This window comes from Prinia subflava, chromosome 7, assembly GCF_021018805.1.
Source record: "Prinia subflava isolate CZ2003 ecotype Zambia chromosome 7, Cam_Psub_1.2, whole genome shotgun sequence".
Lineage (NCBI taxonomy): Eukaryota > Metazoa > Chordata > Aves > Passeriformes > Cisticolidae > Prinia > Prinia subflava.
Window position 1 is genome coordinate 17,837,620 of NC_086253.1, and position 17,572 is coordinate 17,855,191.

Below are 17,572 nucleotides of genomic sequence, written 5' to 3' on the forward strand. Positions count from 1 at the left end.
AACCACACCATTTGAGAGTGTTAGGCATGAGGGGCCAGGAAAGCAATGACAGCTCACAAGCTGTGAAACACCAACAGCAGAAATACAGATTTCCATAGCACCATTTCTCATTTTCTGCTTCTGCTGGTTGGCAGAAGGCAAAACACACAGAGCATTCTTTGGATAGAATCATCATAGTATCATAGAATTGTTTCGTTTGGAAGAGATCTGAGATGCAAACACAGCTTTGAGAGGGAAAACACTACAGAGCACTGCATGCTAAGATACCTTTAAGTAACAATTTCACAAAACCAGATTTTGAATTAGCTGCTTGCTAACAGAAAATGCCTGGTTACATCATATTTACATAAAAACCATGAAAATTCTGTGCTGAAAACAGGATGAGAAGGCATAGTGGAAAACAAGACATTTTAAGCAGTCACCAAACATAATTGATAATAAAGGGGGAAAATGAAGACAAGGAGAAGACAGTAGCAATTCCAACCAACCTATTTTATTTAAGGTTCTAGACTGTAATTTCAATAATAAGCAATCATTTCTCAGTTGTGGCAAATCAATGCAACAGCTAGCAAATTGTTAAGCATATCATGTTTTCATCTCATTTCTGACCATGGAAACAGTATGCACTTTTGTGTTGTGTAGAATTCATTGGAGGATCAGGGTCTCCTTTCATAAAGTGACTGAGGTCACAAACTTCTCCTAGCGTACATCTAGGGTTCCAGGAAAAAAGGGAATGCAAGAAGCGCAAAAGGGAGAGAGAACTTCCCTCTTTCATAGGTGAGAACGTGCTAAGAAATGTATGTATGGTAATAATGGAAAAATATTAATAACTTTATTATTCTCTGATGCATTTCTGAAAGCAAAACTATACTCTTCTTCAGAAAGGTTGTACTAACTACCCTAGGTTATCCACTATGTATGCTAGAGACACATTTCTCAGGAAAATGAAAACTCAAGAAGTACACTAAGAGTCTACTACAGTACAACATAACATATATATTGTTCTAGGGGGGAACTTATGAATGACCCCATTTGAAGACAAGATTTTCTTTCTTTCACTGCTACCTAGCATGAATACATAGCTTCCTCACAAAAAAAATTACTCGTAGGTAGATTATTAAAGGTTTTCCAGGCACTTGCCCTGGTAAGACAAATTGCCCAAACTTAATACAATCACAGCTTCTGAATTTAGACTGAATTTGGCTAGTATTTTAGAAACAACTGTCAGCTTTATTTGTTTTGAAAGATGAAAGATGAATTAGAAGAGCTATGGGATGGCAAATCTCCCTTCCTACTTATCTCTGTAATGATCCCTACACTGCTTTGGCTTTTTTCTTTTAACTGGATATTCCTCAGCAACACTCAGAATGCACAAACTTGTATCTGGTCATAAAGTTTTATTAGAATTCTGTTGAAATAACAGAATTGCAAATAAATTATGCTAAATAATGAGGAAGTTAAATGATTCTACACTAAGCCACTGACTTCTTGGCAGCTATTTGTTTAAGTGCCTGAAGGAGTAATTATATTGCCTCTGGAAGTTTAGTTTAAAGCAACCAAAACCCTGAGCTGTAAAATTTTAAGCAAATAGCACAAACTACATGCAAACTCTCAGGGAAGGGGTGATGAGTAAAACTTCTGATCCATTAACAGAATGTAATAACCATATTTTAAACATAGTTAAAAGACTTCCAAAACTAGCAATTACAGCAACATTTTTTGTTCTTTTAGGTTGTCCTCATCTCCCTGCTCCACACATTGAGTTTTGGGTGCCATTTTTCTCTAAAAATTAAGATCATTTTAAGATGTGACAACCAACATTCCACAACAGGGACACACTATGTGGATATCCAGAAACAAAAATGGATGTGAACAGGCAAAAGGATTTTCAGGGGAACCATAAAATGCAATTATCATTGTTTTACCATTTATAACTCATAGAGTCCAAGTGGCCTGGGAGAATACTTAATGGAAAACAGCACTCACAACAATAAATTAACAATTATGGAAAGGAGACAATGCATTCCCAGCTTACTTTTAAGTATGAGAAGTACTGTCATGAACCCATTTTAGGACCCAGTACAGAAGAATAAACAACAAGGAGCCCAATCTCAAGTCTCTGTACACTGACCAATTTCAGTCTCAGGTGAACATGAAAGCAATAGCCATATATTCTACAGTTCAGGTATTTCACAAGGAAATGTGTACACAAAAGCAGAATGTCACAATTTGAAGACTGAGCTTTTCAATATTCAGAAATGCTTGCTTTTTAACCAAATTTCTTAATGAATATATTTTATTCTTTTGCAAAGTACTTTTGTAGCAGATAAATAACATCAGCTGAAAAAAACCTGTTTCCTACCTGTTTCCTCTTTTCAGGTGGAAGCGATGGATCCCCATCCTACAAGTAAACAGATATATTTTATTGGCAACATATTTCTGAAACCAGAAACTGTATTAATTCTGTGAATCTAATTGTAGGACCTATATTTTAACTAAAATATGATCAATTTTTTAAAGTACTGCTGATTAATACCAGTAATACTAACTTCAACTTAAAAAAATTCTAAAGCTGAAGATTAGTTTATATTTCTAGAACAGCAGTTCATTACAAATTTGTGTTGCATTAATTTTCATACTGGCACATTAAGTTGCTGTGGAATAATAATACCATAGTCAGTTTTTAAATGGAATTATCACTGAAACTAATTTCCTCAGAGCATGCACTACATTTCTGTGTCCTATATAACAAGCACTGCCTCATCAATGCAGAACAAATGAGTAATAATAAGATCAGGGCTGTGCAACTGCAGGACTACTGCAAACAAGTGCCTAAACATTTTTACAGCAGCCACTATGGACTTTTTTCCTTTTTTTTTTTTTTTTGAGGTTCACCTTTGTCCCCCAATTACACAGTCTTCATAGAGAACAACCTACAGTCAGCTCCCGATACTTCTTTTTCAGGGACTGGTGCCGTTCCCGCAGCTGGTTGGCCATAAGTTTGTATTGGTCTCTTTCTTGTTGACAGGTGTCCAGCTCTTTGGAAAGGATTAGCAAGGCCTCCTTTTTACTTTCGAGTTTCCTTTTGCACACCAGATACTGCAGAAGAGAAAAACCCATACATGTAACAAGCCATTTCTACCTAATCCAGTACTGGATACAAGAGGCCCAAGTTCTTCTCTGAAAAGTTGGAGGAAGACGGCACAAGATCAAAGTCTGCCACAAGTCATCTTAACTTATTAATAACAATCATGGGGAAGATATCTTGTATAGAAAGCTTGAAATTCATCTGTTAGGCCACATATTCAACTGGCCACTGTGACTTAGAAAAATTTACCAATTGGAGTTTCTCATTCTTTTCCTTATATGCAATAGCATGAGGAACCTTGCAATTTGCCCAGCAGCCCTGACAAGGCATGCTAGAAGGAAGGAGCATTTGCAAAATCCCTTTTCTACATGTATTCACAAGGCTCCCAGGTAGCAACCAATTATTCCTGCTTCACTTCCCACTGGTGCCCTTCTCTCCACTACCAGCAATGTTCTCTGGGCTCAGCCTCCCAAGCAGACACTGAAATGCGCCCATGTGACAGCAGAAGGGGATGCATGAATTATAACCAAAATTTACCTTGACTATGAAACAACTACAGTGTGACACCCTAATGCCATACGTAAAAGAAACTTAATTATTCTGTGATACTACAGGCATATGCTTGTTTGAGGGGAAAAAAATGGGAAATAATGCAGGAAAGCTGCAAATACCTAAAAGGGGAGGGAAGGCAGAGATGAGCCTTCCCCTGCAGCCACCACTTATCATGTGAAGGGCTCATGCACTAAGCAAAGCAGAACTTGCAAATCTTAGCTGTTCTGCATTAGTCTGATCTGCTTCATTGCCTTTCCCCATTGAAAGGAAGAGTAACGTGTATGTCATCCTCAATGTTACCTATCAGAACTTTCAGGTAACTTTTTTCACTTAACATGATGTTCGATCAGCAGATTCTTATTACCCATCACTTGACACGGCTCGTACTGAAGTATGTATTTCTATTCCTGATGTTACTGACATAAGACATGGCTCTAAATACTTTCTGAATGTGATCTGCAAGAGACCAAATACCACAGCAGTCATGAAAACAATTTATAGTTTCATTATATCCTCTGACAAGAATACTTTGTCATTATGGGCTCTTGCACAAAGCAGGAACATCAGCACTTCCACTGTCCGAGTCAGTGCTGTTCTTTGGGACAAAAATCATTCTTTGTATGTACTACTTGCTTGGAATTAACTCTGTTAACCTCAATTTCAAGTCAATGAGAAAGGAAAAAGTGAGTTTGGTGTATTAGTACAGACAACCTTTTCCAAAAATGGTAAATGCTTAGTTGCAAAAAAGTGAGAAGGAAATGAGAAAAGCAGTTCCAAGAAGGATTTGAACTCTCAAAAAGGACACTTCCACCTTGGATTAATTTTATTTCTGGCAATACTGAAGTTGAAATCCTGCCATAAATTTTGTTGGATTATGATGCCTTGGCATCAACAAAGGCAAGTGTACCTATGTACTTATGTCCTTACTGATACCTTACACAAATGTCAAATCCCTTGATAAAGGACTGAAAGCTATGAGAAGCTAAACCTTAATATTGTCAGTAAGTGATTATAGTAAACTGCTTCAAACTTGATAAAGTAATTCCTTCCCTTACATAGGTGAAAGTTGTCAATCTCTCTTCTTTTTTCCCTGTTTCATCCCCTAAGTAATTCTAAAATAAGCCTTTGCTAAATTGTTTTTAAATGTTAACAACCTGATAGACTAGTTGCAATAAAAATGAGCAAAAACAAATCTCACAATCACTTAAAAAAAAACCAAACAAACCAAAGAGCCTAAAGTCCTGAACCAAGTGGTCTGTCCTGTTCTTTTAACAGGAAGAATCCCAGGAAGCATGAAGCTGGCCCATCCAGCCAACACCTGTGTGGAGCAGAGCAGCCTATACCATGCACACAATGGGAGTGGAAAGAAGCCAGACATCTTGCCTTATACACCCACAGTATCTGCAGGTGCTGCAAGCCTTGCCTCAAGTGCTGCTGGATGAAACAACGTATGAGAGCCAGGAGTGAACCAGGGCATGTGGATTAGACTGTAAACCCCAGCAGTTACCCAGCAGGAAATACAGACCTAGCAGCAAACAAATCTTGCTTCTGCCATGAGTCACAGCCCTCTACAAAGGACACACTCAGAGCATACAATGCAGCTTCACCTTCTCCAGCAGCACTGGCAGGGGCTGGGGAATTCTCCACTACCTATTAGCCTGAGGATAACGAACCATAAACAGATTGTGGGGACAATAATGTTCAAGGTCTAAGTGAAAAGGAACAATGATGGCCTCCTTGTTTAAAATCTGATTTAAGTAGACGAACTATATGCTGATGATGTTGGCATCTCTCCTCAATGTACAATTTAGATTTTGCTATAAAAATGACCACATAAGAGACTTTTTGAAGAAATTTTTTCCTTTTACATATATTGACTTTTCCAAATAAATAGACTAAAACCAGTAATAACATAATAATTTGTTTCCATGGGCTTATGGTACAAGAAACAATAAAGCCAGAGCATTTCTGTGGAATCTGATTATTCAGCAGGGCTATGTTTGCAGTTCCCATTACTATTACTGAAGGAAAACCAAATTTCATAAAGACAGACCTCAAAGAGGTTATTCAATATATTTGACTGTTAAAAAAACAATGTAGCAATAATGGCCATAAAATGACCTAACAACTGTATACCAGAAATGGGTTCTAGTCAGGAAAATAACTGAGTCTTATCAGTGATTTCCCTTATATGGACAAATAAGTGCAACAAAATTGGTATGCTGTCAAAAGGAACATAGGAGTGTGACAAGTCATTTTGGAGCAATAAAAGCAGTAAGGCAAATTTTCTCAAACAATGTGAAAAAAAGTATTCAGTAGATGCTTCTGGCATTCACTCATGTAGAGACCTCTTCCCCTGCAGCTGAAGGAAAGCCCACATCTCAGGTGCTGTCTATCAGTGACACAAACAAGTGAATTCTGTTATGCACTATAGTTACTTAACATTAATGAAAGATTCTTATTGTCTTTCATTTCTTTTTAATTATTGGTACAAAATAATCGATGAACTTAAAAAAATTTAAATGAGAACCAGCTGCTATACATTCAATCTAAAAGTTACAATGTACAACTTCTCATATCTGTCTAGTGACTTTTATCTACCAATGTGCTGTTATCTGCAATAAAGTAAATTATAATTGCTACAAGAGAGACCATAATAATTAAAGGAATATATACGACATCCTACATTACAGCCTGAAATGCTTTACAGCCAGATGACTACTTTGGTGAAATTGAGTAAAAAGAGACTGACATTACAGGAGAGTGTAACTGCTCCAAGGTGACCCTCTACATCAAACACTTACTATTGTCCATTGCTATTTTTAGTGACAAATCTGGGTAGATCTCATTAATGATGCTGTAGACATGGTCTAATAATCTGATGAAGCTGGGACATGGTCAAGGTTTTAGATTTTCTTTTTTTAAACCAACAAACACTGAATTCCTATGAGGTTTTTTATTTTTATTTGTACAAATTACTGGCCTATATTTTGGTATTTAATGACAATTAATGTAACGGAAAACATCTAATTTTCTGAGAGTAGAAGCAGAGATCCTATTTCCAGTCTGTGCTTTAGAATCACTGTGGATCATATTCTGTCTTCTCTTGACACTTGAGGGCCTTGTGTCCTCAAATGCTGAAGGGCTACTACACTACATTGGGCCTTGAAACCCATCATCTATCATGCTCTCTGGGAAACCATGAAGTCCACTCACCATCTTTTAACAAGAGATCCAACTGCTACCAAACTGCCTGAAGTTTTATCAAATTTCTCCCAACTGTACTCCTGGAGACAATTTTGTTTTAGAAACTGAAGGGTCCCAAAATGCATTGCAATCTCCCTGTTTGGGATGTTTGTTGACTGTGTTTCTATAATGTTGCTCCCCCTTGACTTCAGATTAAACTGTTAACTTATCTGAAAGAGTCAAGCACTCAGACCAAGAGAAATACACAATTAATGGCCATTTGCTTGCCATCTCACTTCCTGATGTGATTTATCTCTGATAAAACCTGAAATAATGCAGTGACCTTGGTTTTATCACACCATATCAACGCTGCTTTTCCTGCTGCCCAGCTCTTGCTTCACTGGCTGCCTCCCCGCTGCTGAAACACAAAGCAGGCTGGTATTTCACTGATGATATAATTGATAGAAGCAGCTCCTCAAAACACCGTGTCTTGTCTTGATGACAATACTACATCACACCCTCTTCACTGGCCATTTAGGAATACCACAATTTAGTAATTAACATTACTGTGCCATGTGGCCCAGCCCTCAGAAGTTTTGTATGCTGTGCATCAGATAACATTATTAATTTCTCTCTGTGTGTTTCACAATATCTCTGCGGGTCTCTTAGTCGAAGCTGAAACATTGAAACATGAAAAGCAAACATTTGTTTTGTTGCCTAGAAGTCCAGAATGCAGGTCTTCACAGCACTGTACCACAGCTCCAAAGAATTTTGGAGCGCAGTAAATCACAGTGCCAGCTCTTCTAGCATTTTCATTTCATTTACCAAATGTCAAAGTCACTACAATGCCAACCCAACGAACCACAGACCCTGGAGTATCTGCTCCACTTTGTTCTTCCCTACAGCCCCTGCATTTGTCCACATCAAGAAAAGTTGTTAAACCAGTGGCTCCAAAGCCTGTTGGGCCCCTCACAGAGGTCTGGCGAATTACACCTCATGCTTTCTTTGAGAAGGAAACATGACAGAATGTTACAGAGATAATATGAACATAAAAATCTCACCAGTTTTTCCTTCCTCCCCTCTTGTCTCTTGTCCATATAAAAAATTGTGCAACCAATGGGAAAGGTGTGCTCTGACAATTACAAGGAGCCTAGGTATCTCCTCAGAACTCATGTCTGGAAATCATGTTGAAATCTAGCTACTTCAACTAGAACTACTGCTCAACAGTTCGGTAAGTCCAAAATTACTAGGCAAGGGAGCACAAGAGACAAGCATACCACCTCCCTCTGTGCTGCTTAAGACCATAATAACCAAGAAATCGCCTCTTCTGAATGAAAAATTAAATGGAAATTACATCTCTTAACTTTAGGAGGCACCGTCACATATGAGTAGTTGTAGACAGCATACACTGAACACTCTAATGTGTGGGAGGTGACAAATGAAAGAGAAGCATTTTGACATAGGATTTAATTCCAGAAGTTGCCAAACCTGAAAGACTTTGAAGATCCTCTAGTTCCAACTGTACTGCCATGGGCAGGGACACCTCCAACTAGACCAGGTTACTCAGACTCCCATCCAAACTGGCTTTGAACAACTTCAGGGATGGGGATGAGGAATGGAATGTACTCTTGGGATAGTATTTTGGGATTTATGAAGATCACTGGCTTATGGAGGACTTAGGCCACCAGCAAGAAAATTCTTGCTACAGCTCAGTCTCTTGTGTCAAACCAGCAGTTACTGACCAGGCCTTCACCCTACAAATTTACACTGGCTTTTAAATACTCTAAACATGGGTCACTGAGTGACATAAATGTTAGATGAAAAGCAAGAGTCCAAGCAGAAAAATTACACAGCAACTCAACAGTAATTCATCTTTCATATATGTATCTATTATCTATATCTCCATACATCCATCACCAATACACAAACTTAGCTAAAGAATAGGTAAAATTTATGTGGATTCTTGCCCTTAAAGTGAGATGATCTGCACCCTGTTTGTGAGATTATCGATGGAAATAATGACTCTTTTATGCTCCTTCAGTGTTTGCTAAGTTGGCTTTGTCCCAGTACTCCTACCTACGTCATCCTATTCAGCTGAAGAATGCTCAAGGTACATGCGGTGCAAAGACTGTTCAGAGTACCAGGTGCACAGCAGGCCTGAAATACATGTGGCTGTAAAATAAGTGGACAAATACATAAATATGGAAGAAAAAGAACAAGCAAGAAGTTAGTGGGGAGCATAATAAAAACAGAGAAAGATGTGTGAAAGGGTACAGAGCAAAAGGCACTGAAATGGAAGTCAAAAGGAAAGAGTAAATATACAAAAAGACTGAAACAGATTAAATCCTCTTTCTGATGAAAAATAAAAAGGCAACCTACAAAAACAAACGCTGTGTGTACAAATGTTTGTGCATAAGGACCAAACAGGTGTCCTTACCACTTTTTTTAACACCTGTAGCACCACAGTTTTAAAAGTTACAGTTGCTTTGACAAGTATTTCAATTACTCCTGCTTTTCAAACCTGGAGGATTTGGCTTATGCAAATGAAAAAGTATGTGACCACAGGTCTAAGCCCATCAGCTTTTGGTCTTTTACACCAAGATTTTTTAACCCCTTCTCTATATTTTATCTGTCTACCACTTACAATGGAGTGTTGGTTTAGAGCTACCATGTCTTTTCTTGCCTGTGCTACCTTGTATTTTGAAAGCATTTCAAGATTTTTATAAAAGGCACTGGGGATAAAACTACCCAGCAGTTTCTGAAGCTAGGAGACCTTGAGAAAATCTGTACTGCTGAGGGATATGGTAAATTCAAAAAACTTATTACAAGTTACTTCAGAAGTCTGAGCCACTTTCTCACATTAGGATGTTGGAGTTAAAGGGTACAACAATGGAGTGAATTACAGCAGCCAAAGGAAGAGAAAGGCAAAAGAGAAAACCTGTATCTTGACAGCACATACTACAGACTTCGCCCAGAAAAACAGGCTGCAAGCCTGCTGTAGAAACAGAAAGGAAGGAAAGGTGGAATATAAGTCACTATGCCTCTAATTTTTCCTGAAAAGAAGAAATTATATGTATGTCTAAGTATCTACAAGAAGATAGCTTAGCACAGGCATTAAACTTTACTATAATCAAGAAGCCCCTAAACTGAAGAAAGTATTCAATTTTAGGAGGTTTTAGGTTAAATGCTATAAAAAGTAAAAAAGTTCCAAAGTAATTCTAAATTACTTCTAAAGCAAGGAATAGCAACATTTCTTCTGAACACAACTTGTGATTCATCTCCCATCTGGAATCACCCCCACCTCAAAAAAAACTCCATTTGAGAAATGAAATGTCAGATTCAACACTGCATAACCAGGATACTACTGAAAGTGCACTTTTCACTTTCTCCTGGATCATTTAGTGTCTTTGGAAGTACTGTGTTCACAGACTATCTCCAATTCTGGATGTTCTGTACTAGCACAGATCTGGGCCCACACAAACTCTCACTGAAATCACCAGGAGTTGTGACAGGTTCAACACCCTGAACTCAAATATCTTTTCGACAGATCAGGGCCTTAGGCCTTAGCCTCAGTTAACATAACAGAGATAAAGCCCTCCTGAAAACACGAAAATTCATCTGTGTGCATCATACTGTAGGACAGTAGACTCAGTCAGGTTTATCCAGACCAATGCCATTTGCACAGAAGTTTTATCTGCTAGCTGTAAGCATAACACCATTATTTCTACAGTAATGCAATGTGAAAAACAGCATGCCAGCCTACTTCATGAGTTTGGCTAATAAACAGATTTGTCTTCAATAATACTCCTTTAAATGCTACTGACCTCAAGCTGGTTTGAGTTTGGTAACTTACCCCACGTGAAAATGCATACCTGTAAATGCTGTGGATGTTCTAATGAGGATGCAGTGGACAGTAAAGTTTCTATTCATGTAACTGGAAAATCATCCACCTGTTGGGGCTCATGGGCATGGTGCTATTACACTCTTTTCTCCCACAGTATAAATGTCACCATGAGACTCAAAACCCTTTCATATGTGACTCAAGTGAAGTAAGAACAGAAGGCATATGGCACAGGGGCAGCCCGGTCACCCAGGCCGGTGCCGCAGCTGCGCTGCGCTGCTCCTCCGGGCCGAGGCCTCGGCCATCCCCGCAGCTCAGGGTTTCAAATCCTCGAAGCCTCGGCGCAGCAGCAGCGCCTACAACCTGCTCTCTGCAGCCCCAGGGAGGCTGACACACGGGGAGGCTCGCAGGCCCTCGCTGCCGGTGCTCCGCAGCAGGGCGGGCCCGCGGCGGCAGCCGGGCAGGGCCGGGCCAGCGGCAGACGTGGCCGCACAGCGCAGCGGGGGCCGGCTCAGTCCGGCGCACCCCGCTCCGGCCGCTGCCGCCCGCCCGGCCGCGGGCCGGGGCCCCTGCCGGCGGCTGTGCCCCTCTCCCCGGCATCTCCTCCAGGCGCAGGGAGCAGCCGGGCCCGCCCGCCGCCCGCGCCCCGGCCCGCGGCCCCCGCGCCGCCTCACCTCGCTCAGCAGCCCCTGCCAGTCGCTCTCGCTGCGGTGGGAGCTCATGGCTCCGGCGGGCCGCGGCGCCGGTGAGCGGCTCCTCCCGGCCGGGCCTTCGCCGAGCAAGCCGCGGGAGAGGCGGGGACTGCGGCCACCTCTTCCGGCCCGCCCTGCCCCCCGAGCACCGCCGGGCCGGCTGCCACACGGCCGAGCTGCCGGCGGGGCCGGGCCGCGGGGAGAGCGGCGGGGCAGAGCGGCACCTGGCGAGGGCCGTGCCGGAGTTTCTGGGCTGCGGGTCCCGGAAAGGGCCCTCCTCTCCATACGTGCGCCTCCTGCATAACAGCTTGGCACTGCTGCCATCCCAGGCTCTGGACAGCCAGAGGACTGGTCGGTGGCATCAGGGAGGCTTTAGTATTATATATATGTGTAACAAAGTTGTGTACACACTTGCGTTGTGTGTGTAATGCAGGCCACAGCGGGAGGACAAGGCAATCACTTTCTCAGAACAGGATGGTGGAACACTGCCCACTTTGGGCACAGACCTCCTTTGTTGCTCGATTCACGGAGGTGTAAATAACCTAATGACCCAGGACTTGATGTGGCTTCTTTATTTCCCGCTGGCACAGACGGTCTCCATCAGCACTGAAACACGCACGGCACCCACACAGCGCTCCTCGCCCTTCCTGGAGCCTCCAGCCGTGCCCCCCTCAGCTCCCGTGGGTACAACACCCCCATAGCCAGGGCTGCCATGAGGCACATCCTCTGCGATCCTTATTGCACTCCTAACACGGCCAGCGTCCCCAGGACTGACATTTTCCGGGCATAATTGTGTGGAGTATTTGAGCAGTTTAACCCACAAGTACTCTTTGTTTTAAATAACATAACAAACAGTACAAGACAACATGATAAAATATGCGTGCCTTGTTCCTTACCACAATTTACCCATTGTTAAGATTTGTTTGTGGTTTGGGGTCTAGGCACAATGCCCTGTTGTCTAAAATGGCTTAGAGAGCCCCGTTTGACAACTTCACATCCCTTTGAGCAGGCGATGCCTTGGCCTTGCCACTGAGAACATTTCTGTTCCAGGTGCTTAATTAATGGCTTGTATGGAAAGAAACATAGGCCCTATCTAAACTCAGCAGGAACTCTCTTTGAACGGAAGATTATCAATTTTAATAAATGCCTGTGGTTATCTACATATTAAAAAAAAAAAAAAAGGTCCAGGAGAGCAGCTAGCTTTAGTATGGAACTTTAGTTGGATAGTTACAAGATTCATACATTTCACCTGCAAATTATTAACTTAGACATTTTCTCCAAATTATAAACCATTTTCTCCTAAATTAGCTGTTCCTTATCTCTAGGCTTTAACTGTTACATTCTGTAACTTTAATGCTGTAGAGGGTACATTTGACTTCGGTATTTGTCCATATTTTTCTGTGGTTTACATTGTCATGTGTGTGATATATCCCAGTCCTGCATCTCCTTGCAGGCTTCTCAGCAAACTCTTTCTGAAAACAACACTTCATTTGCACAGGCAAATAGCAAATAATGAAAATTAAATTAACAAGAATATAATTTAAACCATTGCTTAAAAGAATTTTTAATTATATTAGAAACTTAATCATTTTTCTTAGTTGTTAATAGTTAAAGTTATACAACTGCTAGTGCAGATGAACCAAACAGAATCTTTTTCCCAGTTCTGCTTCTCATTTACAGAATTTCTCTCCTTTGTTTTCTTGGTTGTGTAGCATGCTGGACTCAGAATACTCTTGCAGAAAGAGCACTGCTTTAAGAAAGATAACCCTTCAAAAGCCCTCTTTTGTGAGAGATGTCACTCATTTAAATCCCAAATATGCTCACACTCCTCCCAAACATAAGGTTTTAATTTTTATTGATGATAAGTATTCAAATGAGGAGTAAACATTCAAGAAAGAGAGGTTACTAAAACAAAAGGCACTCTCAATGTTTTCAGCTCTCACGATTTTATCAAAAGGCTGATGAGAGCTGGTGTTTTTCAGAAAGCCCAAGCTCTTGTATGAGAATAACCACTTTCTTTTCAAGTAAAACTAAAATCCAAGAGAATAAATTAAAAATAAGCTGAAATGTGCCTTGAGTACATTTGATAGGATCAGAATGAAAATAAAAGAACCCAAATATGTATTTTTAAGTAATCACTTTTAGTTCCTGATATCAAGACTATTGTCAGTTTCTTTGGCTTTTCTGTTCCTTTCTCCCTTACTTACCTGGTGTGTTAGTTTTGCATTGATTGACATTTAGTAAGGAGAGAAGAAGCACCCACAAAAGCGATTTTCTAAGAGAAGCTACTAGCAATTTTTACTAGTTGTAAAAAACTGAAAAGTGTTCTAAATGTTTTATTCTGATATTTTTCTTTTTTTTTCTTGTAGTTCTGTTTAAATAAAGTTTTCTTTATACTCTTTAAAGTTTTAAGCCTGCTTTGCTCTTCTCCTAATCCTAGCTCACAACAGAAAAAAAGTAAATAATTCTAGTAAAGTGCATTGGCATTTAGCCAACATTAAACCCACCACATTAATTAGTACATTAGCCAAAAAAATTCAAATTAGCAAACCAAAGCCGTGGTTCCAGCAAAACCCCAGTGTAACAGTCCCAGTTGGAACCAGCCTCTAGGCAGGAACAGATTGAGATACGGGTCCTGTCGTAACTCAGACAACCCAGTTAAGAAGATGACAGAACAGAAATACTATCACCCTAGTTTAAAAGTAGGAAACTGAAAAGAGTAGTGATTGCCTTGCCCAAGAAAACTGAAGTTTCAAACAAAATCAGGAAGCAAAATTGCAGGTTTCAGGAGTATTAGTCTGCTGTTTTAATTGCAAAACTAACAGGGTATCTTGGTTTTCTTCCTGCCTGCTGTAGTAAAAGCTTTTGCACCATTGCCTTGCCAATATTAGAAGAACACAGTGAATGTCTGAGACAAAAAATCATCTCTCAACCTTCCTCTTCAGCTACCATCCCGTTGTCTTTGTCTCTAGATCTGTTATCTTCTCTGCTTTCTTCCTCTATATGTTCACTAGATAAACTTATCTGCTTCTAGTGTTTCATCTTCCTTCTCTGCAATTCTGCTTTGTGATCAATCTTTCCCTTAGTATCTTGATTTCATCTGTCTTTTCACCAGATTACCCTCCACTTCTCTAAGCATTTTGTACATTTCATTAAGAAAGCTCCAAACTTTCTAAAAAACTTTTTTTGGCCTGGACGAATTACACATTCAGAATCAGATCCAAGCTACTGTGGCTCATTGATGCATGTACTCAGGTAAACATATGCAAGAGATTTAAACAACAGTTCTCATTTGTAGGCAATTTAATCAACATTTCTAAAACACAGCTTTCAGAAATCAGCGTCTTCGTCATAAAATAAGAAAGAAAATAACCTGGACTTGTATCCATAGGTAAGCCAACGAAGGGATTGCTTCAAATTTTGCTGCCTCTTCTTGTCAACATTTGTCTGCTGCAATAATATCAGCATTATATCTATGTCCAACTGTAAGGAAATATATGAATAAAAATCCAATGTAAATCCTTAAGATCTGGACAGGCTACATAATTGAAATGTAATGAAAACATGTAGTGCTTGTCTCCTGAAGGATGATTAAGTCTTACTTTCCATGGATGTTTCAGGGTTCCATTTAATCAGGGTTTAAATACATCTGACTGAGGATATAACCTATTAAAGATAAAACATTCATTTTAGTACCCTTGCTAGTTTATATTGGCATTAATCTTTTTCTTGTTCTTGCTAATCTGATGTTAACCACATGCTCAAAACTTAGTGCACACATTTTGGAGGTTTGTTGGGGTTACCATTATGTTTAGCTTTTGTCTGTTTCCATATTTGTTTTCTTTCCTTTACTTTTGCCTCTCTTTTTTAGAGGCTGCTTTTTGTCTATTTAGATTCCAGCTGCACCTTCTCAGTTTTCTCAGGTTCATTGCTGGTTTCACTACCCTGTATCAGCTCTTCTACTTCACCATGCATGATCTGTCAGCAGGACAATAGGATCTGCAGATTAGAAGCAGTTTAGCAGTTACTAATTTGTGTTGAATCCTTTTGTGGCCAGTCAAGTCTGTGAAGGACACATCTTAGGCAAACAACAAAGATCACTAAAATGATGGTGTTTCTTTTCTTCTCTTCACTGGTTTCAGACCTTCAGGATATTGCTTTCCTTTGTTTATTGGATACTTCCTTTAACATTAAAATTGGAGGTAGTATTTATTTTCTCTATTTTTTTGCTTTTTTAAAGCTATCTTATGACTGTCAGTTGGTGCAAATTAATACTGGAATTCAGAGTAGAGTATCTCTCTCTTCTAGAGAGAGAGTGTAAAAAAAATAGTATTTTGGGGAAGAGACGAGAACAGACTATGATCTGCACAAACTAACTCTAGGATGAAACTTGGTGGTGACACCTGGCCAAAGAAGGGAGGAAAACCAAGGCAAAGCTGCAGTTAAGAGCAGGGAGTGATGGTAGTGGGCAGGATGCTCATGGAAAGAATTGAGGGGAAAGCTGTAAGATGGGGCAGAGGAGAGACTGCATGCTTGGAAACAAAATTATTTTGGGAATGAACAAACACATATAACCAAGAGAACTGTCCTGACTTTGAGATTTTCTGAGTGACTGAAAATCCAGAGTCAAGAGTGTTCTGTCATACAGATTTTCTAGTAGTAATATTTTATGCATAAGTTAATATGCAAGTGCTTTGTACAATTTTGTTTTAAAGCCTGGTTTCTCCAAAGCCCTGTGATGTTGCAGCATCTAACTCTTAGGCACACTTCTGTCTAGGGAAACCTCTGGCCTCCAAATACCAAAGTCTTCATTGGGAATCAGCTGATAGGGTTCTTCCTAGCTTGCCTAGGTTGGAAATGCTCAAAAAATGGGTTGGGTGGTGGACACAGTTGATAGAGCAGGTAACCAGCCCCTAAAAATTGCTAGCAAACACCCATTACATGGAATTGTTCAGTTCAAACACTCTCTTGATTTCATCTGTCACCAGGTATGACACCCAAGTATGACACCAAGTATGGTCTTCAGTGAAGTCCCCCAGGAATACCAGGCTGTGGATGAGACTCTGCAAAAGGTGCTGATGGCATCAAACCCAACTTGGACAAGAAGGCTCTAAGTTCTCTAAAAGCATCTGTAAAATTAATTGGTTTGATCAAGTTTGTATTGGAAAAGTTTGGCACTGATGTCTGTCCTAGTAATAGCAAATAAACATGTAGGGATTAATAACAAGTTATATTGACCAGCAGAATTTGTGGCTCTTGCCACACCATAAGAATAAGGAAAACTCAGTAGGAACTAAAAGATAGTGACAAAAAACCACAAGTACAGTGTCTCAGAGCCTGTTTTAAGGCTTGTCATTACTGTTGAATAGAGTTGGTGTAAATGAATTCTGTTTTCCCAGAGGCATCAAATTCCTCCTGTCAAGACTCTCTCAAGAGAGACTCGAAAGTCTCTCACTGCCCTCCTGCATTATTATTATTTTCCTTAAAGTTTTCTTGCTATTGATGTAACTAAAAATTGAGTATAAGATCAGAGAAAATATTTTGTCAAGTGACTCAGACAGGCACAACTGATGGATACTAAGCAAACATGTACTGCATTTTATGTTCCTCTGAGCGCGCTAGAAAAATATAAAAAATAGTTCATTTTACTAAAAATCCAGGTGGGAAATTCACGCTACTTTCTGCTACTGTGAAATTGAAAAGTGACCCAGTACTGCCATCAAATCTGACATATGAGTGATTTTTCAGACTTGTGGGTTCAATTTTCAACTGATGGGGTATGTCAAATTCCTGAAAACTGTCAGACCATTGTAGAGATGTTTATTGCTGTGACCATACCAGACTCTTCAGCACGAAGACCGTCACGTTACATACGTGGCCAATACTCAGCAGACTGTAAGCAAAGAACAGGATTGGATACATAAAGTACAGCCAGCTTGATCCTGTTCTTTCTAGTCATTTTAGAGGGAATAAAGAAAGAAAGCCCACTGGCAAAGACCAAAAAATTGAATTGAAACAGAACTGAGAATATCATAGCAAAACAAATTTTCATTTGAAAATGTCTGTCTGGAAAAAAACCCAAAATCTCTCAGCTTTGGTGTGCAGTTTCTCTGGGTTCTTGAGGAATTCTGCCATCAAACCCTGACTGCATGTGTTAGAATGGCAGTGCCACTGAGCTAAGTTTGCCCAGTTTATGTTCAAATTACACAGACT

General features: G+C 40.0%; 1 protein-coding gene across 3 annotated transcripts in view; it reads right to left on the reverse strand.

Annotated features, from left to right (window-relative positions):
• The window catches only part of CCDC149 (coiled-coil domain containing 149), a 51,451-nt gene extending 39,865 nt beyond the window's left edge, over positions 1-11,586 (reverse strand). For 2 of the 3 annotated variants that reach the window (XM_063401717.1, XM_063401715.1), the window contains exons 1-3: positions 11,342-11,584; positions 2,938-3,099; positions 2,363-2,401 (exon numbers count right to left, since the gene is read on the reverse strand). In XM_063401717.1, coding sequence (XP_063257787.1) covers positions 2,363-2,401; positions 2,938-3,099; positions 11,342-11,389 — 249 coding nt within the window. In that variant the 5' untranslated portion in view covers positions 11,390-11,584. Of the gene's footprint in view, positions 1-2,362; positions 2,402-2,937; positions 3,100-11,341 lie in introns of all 3 variants that reach the window. The other variant, XM_063401716.1, reaches the window with a different exon arrangement.
• Positions 11,587-17,572: the final 5,986 nt, after the last annotated feature.